Source organism: Mastacembelus armatus, chromosome 24, assembly GCF_900324485.2.
Source record: "Mastacembelus armatus chromosome 24, fMasArm1.2, whole genome shotgun sequence".
In the NCBI taxonomy this organism is placed as follows: domain Eukaryota; kingdom Metazoa; phylum Chordata; class Actinopteri; order Synbranchiformes; family Mastacembelidae; genus Mastacembelus; species Mastacembelus armatus.
Genome location: NC_046656.1, coordinates 9752500 through 9759313, shown reverse-complemented (window position 1 = coordinate 9759313; position 6814 = coordinate 9752500). Strand labels below are relative to the sequence as shown.

The 6814-nt window shown below is 39.9% G+C and overlaps 1 protein-coding gene across 3 annotated transcripts; it reads right to left on the bottom strand.

Annotated features, from left to right (window-relative positions):
• Window positions 1-13: 13 nt before the first annotated feature.
• Window positions 14-3849, bottom strand: LOC113137356 (galectin-3). Of its 3 annotated transcripts, none has more exons than XM_026318951.1 (6): window positions 3738-3849; window positions 2741-2751; window positions 1961-2509; window positions 1773-1861; window positions 1490-1661; window positions 14-634 (listed from the first exon to the last, which is right to left on the bottom strand). In XM_026318951.1, exons 2-6 carry the CDS (start codon window positions 2744-2746, stop codon window positions 476-478), a joined length of 975 nt encoding a protein of 324 aa, XP_026174736.1. In that variant the 5' UTR covers window positions 2747-2751; window positions 3738-3849; the 3' UTR covers window positions 14-475. The 3 variants fall into 3 exon arrangements, with proteins under 3 accessions (XP_026174736.1, XP_026174737.1, XP_026174735.1); XM_026318952.1 differs by having other exon boundaries at window positions 2741-2747; window positions 3738-3783; XM_026318950.1 differs by lacking the exons at window positions 2741-2751; window positions 3738-3849 and having other exon boundaries at window positions 1961-2595.
• Between the last annotated feature and the right edge of the window lie 2965 nt (window positions 3850-6814).

Sequence of the window (6814 nt, the reverse complement as noted above, 5' to 3'; positions counted from 1 at the left end):
ATAGTAGCCCATGATTCATTTTTGTTAGTTTGTGTTTCTTCTGTACATTTGTGTACAGTTTTGATAGTGATAGTTTTAATAATATATTAGAATTTTATATTTCTTTGAAAGAGCTTTTTTCTGATACAAACTCTTGCACTGTTCTTCAAGCTCTCTTAATAAACTAAACATTGAAAACATTGCATGTGATTATTAAGTTTCACTGACAATTTTATCAAATGATTATTATAATTAGTAGTATTTTAATAATGTGGTAATGATTGTACACAATAAATATCAGTCGTATCTGTATAGTGAAAAACACAGCAACAAGCTTTGTGTATATTAAATGGTTACATAGCTTAGTAGCAACTTACTGTGCCACATCACAGAATGAGCTCAGCTCATGTCATTAATAGTACCTATGCTCAACACGTTTACTGCACATGGATACATGTGTGTGCCCTTGATTAATGTATGAGTAACAATGTTTTTTCTATGGAAGTGTCTCCACATTCACGTAGGTGAGGACGACATCATGCAGGATGTTGATTCTGTCAATCTGGTTGAGCTCTCTGACACGGTGTCGGAACTCAAACAGCGGGATGTTGTTCACTGCCACCCTGAACGCCTCACGAGTGCACAGGATCTTCATCTGGAGCAGAAGACAACACTAACAATGTGGTACGTCTATCACGACTGCCAGCTATACACCACGCAGTGTCCAATTAGAACAAAAACAAAACATCAACATCAACGTTATTCATTTTTTGTAACTGTTTTTTTGTGATTCCAAAAATGGATAAAAATATACAATTACAGGGTTTGTCATTAAAGATCCCAAAATTCAAATATTAACTGCAAATGAATGCAGTGATTAATGCAGAAAGTGATCTGCCAGATTACGTGGGATGATGTAATTCTTTGTTGTATTTTACATTATTTTGATGCCAGATTAATTAATAATGCTCTTACTGTCTATGAACATAGTTGTTATTGTTGTCAGTCAACATGAACACATTGACAGAATTAGCTCTTTAAACTAGTCACGTCTTGGCGATGCCTGTAAACTGTAATTGTTACGGATGTTACTAAGCAGCACGAGAACCCTACTGACCTCCAGGAGCCTCCCTTCAGTACAGCAGTTCCCTTATCTAGGACCCGTTGCACAAATGACTTTCCAACCCTTTCCATCTTTTCCTGACGTTAACCATGAGAAAGTGGCCTAGAGTTAAAGGCACCATGTTTATCTTTACACAGTGACGTATCTTGGCAAAATTAACCACAAAACAAATAAGACAATGGTTAAGAGAATTAGTAGCATCTGTTTATCTAATTTATTCATGCGTTAATAAACTCACTGTTAAATCAATTGTGAACTGACAGCACCAGCAGACACTTGCTTCAGGTAAACAAATGCCTACTGAGTAATACTGTAGTTGTTAATCAATACTGGCTTGTTATGCAAGGATTTTTATTCCCCAGTCTCATTCCTCTTACTGGCACTTACCTCAAAAGGGCTCCCAAGAGCGAAGGGAAAGGGCCCCTTCAGGTCCCTCTCTTCCAGGCCCCAGCGTTCACCCAGTTTGTGGTTACGGACCACTACCTGTTTGCCTCCGTCATTGAAGCGAGGGTTGATGTGAAAAGCAATATCATTGCCTCTCAGAAAGTTTACTGTGAACCTGTGCATTCAACAAAAAACAAATAATATGAACTTCAGAGAAAATCGATTATATTGATAACTGAATGGTTCAGAAAGACATTGTAAGTTCTTTGCATATAAATAAGCTCACATTTTTGCGTTAGGTTTAACAAGGCCCAAGATGGTCATCATCATCTTGTCATAGACCCCACGGGCCAGGTTTAGGTTGTATGGCACACTCTAAACAACAAAAGAGAGAGCGAAGACCAGTAAAACAACCTGAACCAACAAACAACACTAAAAGATGCATATAAATCTAACTTCTTGCATTTGACTCACTAATGGTCCAGATGTGGGTGGAAGCCAGTGTGGAGGCATGATGGATGGATTCTGTCCAGGCCATCCTGACTGTCCTGGGTTGTAAGGCCAGCCAGGGTGGGCAGACCATCCTGGTACATTTGGATGGATGCTGGTAGCAGGAGCAGGTGCTGGGACTGTAACTTGAGTTGGAACCTGAGCAGGGACTTGAGCTTGAACTGGGGCTGGAGGCTGGGGAGGCTGGTACTGGGTACCTGGCCAGCAAGGCTGGCAGGGCTGTATTGGTGCTGGAGCTGGAATGGAGACTGTGGTTGTAGCTGGAGCAGGGGCTGGTGTTATGGTTTGAGTCGGGGCTGGAACTGAAATTGGTGCAGGCACAGAGCCTGGAGCTGTTTGCGTCCCAGGCCAGCAAGGTGTGTTTTGCTGGCCAGTCCAGCATGGCGCAGGTTGGGTGGGTTGTCCTGGCCATGCAGGGAACCCTGTTCCAGAGGGTGGCAGGCTGGGCCAAAGGCTGTTAGTCTGTGGGGCAGAACCAGAAGACGGGCAGCTGCCACACAGAGCATCAGAATGCTGAGAGGGAGGAGGAGAAGGAGAAGATGGAGTGACAGATGGGTCAGGAGCCAGGGTGGACATTTGGGGAAGAGAGAGGGTGGACAGAATGGAAGAAACCAACTTGCAGGGCCATAAGCAAAGATTTAAGCATTATTTTTTAAATTGATAATTGTGGAGAAAAGTAGTGGCAGTGATCTATGCATTTCTTACCAGTGTGGAGATCTGAGAAGAATTAGAAAAGGTACTTACATCCATGCTACCTGTCAGAACAAGATCAAGTTCACCTTTATGTCTTTTATAGCTTTTCATATCATAAGGAAATCTCAAAGGATTTTACAGAGACAAATAATGAAAAACAGAATAGATCTCAGTCTGTAATCACAAAAAAAGAGATTGACATGGTATAGGACATAACAACCAAACGAAACCTGAGAAAGTTACTTTGTGTACAAAATTAATTTTCTCCTTCTTTCTTTGTACAATATGTAAAACATGCACTGCAGGCATTGGGCTGTAATGAGCTGCAGAAAGAAGGAATAGTTCTCCAGGTGACCACCAGAGGACTCTACAGCTTTTCAAAATGTCAAAGTGTCAGCAATGGATGATTGTGTGCCTCTATAAACAACAGATATACCTTCTTAACTAAATCTTATTGAATGCAGTGGAATGTATGAATTTAATAATGAACACAGAAGACGTCCTGTGGCATGCAGTAGTTTAATAGCACATTGCTTTGGGGTTATATCTGTGGCTTAAGTGCAGTTAGAGAGGAATGTGCGATAACAATCATCCCTTAGTGTCCAGGTTATACCATTAATATGTAGTTGTTCCTGTGACTGCAGATTCAATTGCTGTGACTACATTATTTAAAGAACTACTTTTCATAAGAAACAAGATGATGTGACATGTTATAAATATATATAGTTCTTCTTTGTGACTTTCAGTTGAGTTGTTTTGATAATGTTATACATATCATCATCACCACTATCTCCAGTCACTCAACAGCAATCAAACTGGTCAGCAATAATTACATATACTGTATGAAGATGAATTATATACTCATATTTAATTAAAATGTCATGGAATCATTTGTTTAGTGCTCTATATTCACAATACAGGGAATGCATTCTTTTCCATGAAAACTGATAGTAATGGATGTGAAGAACCTTTTTGATGATCCATAGAAATGCAAACGAAACTTTTAATGTGCTGCCACACATGCTGTAAAATTAAGCCTAGAACTTACCTGTTCTTGTTGTCGGTCCTCAGGTGCGTACAGGCTGATGCAGGGAGTGATACAGTTTAGGTGAATCTGTCGGCCCGTAGCTGAGCACATAGCGACACTCTTTTATAGCCACCAACCCCTCTCGACACTTGGCCACTCCTCACTTCATCGCTGTATTGTCAGAAAAATGCCACTCCCCTTATGTCCAAATATATGCAAATAAAATATCATGGGTTATATGATGCTACAATTTATTTTATGCTACACGAGGAGGATGTTCATTTTTTTCACAGCATCTTCTTTTTCCTCCAAGTGGTTAAATCTCTCATAGTTCATCAAAGAAAGCTATGATGGTCTTTCATAAACTGAAGTAAACAGTTTGAATCCAAAATTGTCAGCAAAACAAGCAAAATGTAATGTGTAATACATCTGATAATGTACACTAGATATTTCCTTTCTTTACCTTAGGTTGGTCTAGAGACAGCACAATGACCTGTTTTTTTTTGTTGGTGTGGTTCACTTCATTGTTGAGCAGTCATGGGACTGTGCAACACTCATGCCATATCTGTCTGGGTCACACAAAATAACACAACTAAGCTCAGGGGCAAAGATGTCAGGACTCACTGCTGTTTTCTCTGTATACAAATAACTCTGAAAAGATCAGAACTTGATCCCTCAGGTTATTTCACTCAGATGAGTTTGGTTCTACAGTGGTCAAGGTCTGCTTTCCTATTTTTCTCTGAATAATTGATGAATGTTTATGGATGAAAAATTAAAATCTAAAAGACTGCAAGGGTCAAATTTAGCCAAATAAATCTCCATATAATTGCGACTGGATATCCAGGGCAACAACTTCATAACAAATAACATTTAAAAATGTTTATTCACACAACTGGACTGGTTGTCCTTACACTGTTATTAGATTATTCTTGCACTGAGTTGAAAAATGTCAGAAATTGCAATGCCTCTTAGAATGCTAAGACTTAATCCTCGAAGAATTCAACTCCTGACAGTGCATGATGAGAGCACTCTGTAGCCTGAGCTCAGGAGCCCAGCTGCAGCTCAATGCCACACATTAGGCCGCACTGAACAATGTGGGTAGTTGAAGGCTCTGGCTTTCTGCTTGTGTTTATGTGGTAGCACTGAAATCTGATGATTTGAGCATCTGGGACGATTAGATCCCCATGTCTAATCGTGTCCTACAAGTGGTTACAAGGCAAATTGTGTACTTATTCAGTTGTTTCTTTTTTTAATATAAATTTTTAATTGTTTCCAGAAATAAACAACAAACAGATAAATGTTCGGCATTTGCCTGTGTAAAACAGGAGCTGTTGTGTAGCAGCATAAAGTATAGAAAATGTGTAGAAAATGTAACAGCAGTAATCATATGATGAATCCATGGAGAATTGTCAAATTACTCAGCAGGCCTCCTCAGATCTGTGTAATATTTTGGCATATTTCAGCTCATCCTGTGCTAATGACATGCTTTGACTTCTGAATGTGTAATGTGTAAAACTGACGGGTAACATGTTTTTCGTATCAGTGCTATAAAGTGACAATATGTCACTAGTGACTACATCTTTTTTTTTCGCTCCTGCCCAGTAGCTAAAAATGGTTTATTAAACCTTAAAAGATATCAAGGTAGCCCTCACCAAACCTCATAGACCAAATACTAAATACTAACACTGGAGGAATATCTGTTTCAGCTCACAAAATATCACATTAGCCAACAACCTTGGATGTGGTTCTTAAAAAAGGGTATTCTGACCTTCTATCAGAAGGTCACACTGTTGAAGGGCATGTGTCTTGGATGTAATGGCTGCTGCACAGGCAGACATACTTGCACTTTGCCACTTAATCCCTTAATCAAGTTACTGTATTTACGGAATAAGTCATTCATGTGGAGTGTAGAGGAGAAAATCTGCCCACATTGTCATATCCTGCAGCACAGTGACCAGGTTTTTGACAACCACAAAATGAAGCTTCCTGTGAGGATCATGGGGAATTGTTTTGCTTGGGCTGCATATTGTCAGAAGAGATGTCTTGCCAAGAAACAATCCAGAACATTTGGTTCATGGTTAGTCTCCTGGTTGGCCTGTCAGCCTGTCAAGAGCTGCAACTGGCAACACTTGTTTTCTCAACCCTTCTACACACTCAAACCAATCTGTTCCTATTAAATAATGAGATAAAAACTTGCAATACAAATATTGATGTTTAGCACACAGCTCAATTTGAATTTTGGTGTTTCAAATTTGAGTGAATGTTTACCATGTGGTAATGACATATGTTGTCTGATGAAAAAGAGTGTAATGATGTCACTTGTTGGAGATCTTCTTTTGTGGTTTCAACCAATGGGGGAGTAGAGGGGAAAAGAGGTAACCATGAGGCATGCTGCTGTTAGGCAGAAGAGAGCATTCTGGCAGGAGCAGGGTTTTCCAAAGCAACAGTGATGGTATTAGCCTCTGATAGTCTCTAGGCCTTGTTCCAACACTTGTAAGCTCCAAGCTCGTTACTTCCCTTTCTCCCCATTTCACCTTCTTGTCACCTCTTTTACTCCATTAAAGGCATGATAACTGGGATGCCCAACACTGCAATAGGTGAAAATCCTGAAGTGTTTACATGTCTTAAATAACCTGTGGCTGTGTGGTGCCTCTTACCAAGAGATAAAGATACATTGTGCCTTCAAAGAACTGAAAAAGAGTGATAAAATCATAAAGAGGACGTAAGAAGGAGTAAAAGTGAAGGAGATAGTTTCATAGAAAGTGATATTGCTACAGTTGCCATGGGGACAGCAGCATGTTCTTGCATGAGTGTGGTAATTTGTGTATTTCTGTGTATATCTGGGCCACTATGACAACAATTTAATATCACAAAGGATTACATTATTCACTCAGAGATGACTGGCCTTCTCTTTCAGACATAACCAGCAGTCACTATCACAACCTACATTTGGATGCCCTGTAGTAACCTGTGTGTCCCCACAATCCACCACTAGATGGGGATGTCAAATTCTCATGGAGGGGTTGGTGGGTGTAGACATGGGGTTGTAGGCCTAAGTTTTCCTTCTCTGTGAAAGGCAAAGGGTTTGTACTAGTTAT

Coding starts and splice junctions, on each gene's coding strand:
- LOC113137356 (XM_026318950.1), bottom strand. CDS start 2,572: ATGTCCACCCTGGCTCCTGACCCATCTGTCACTCCATCTTCTCCTTCT. Junction 1,862..1,960: donor CACCCACATCTGGACCATTA/GTGAGTCAAATG, acceptor TTTGTTGTTTAG/AGTGTGCCATACAACCTAAA. Junction 1,662..1,772: donor GTTAAACCTAACGCAAAAAT/GTGAGCTTATTT, acceptor TTGAATGCACAG/GTTCACAGTAAACTTTCTGA.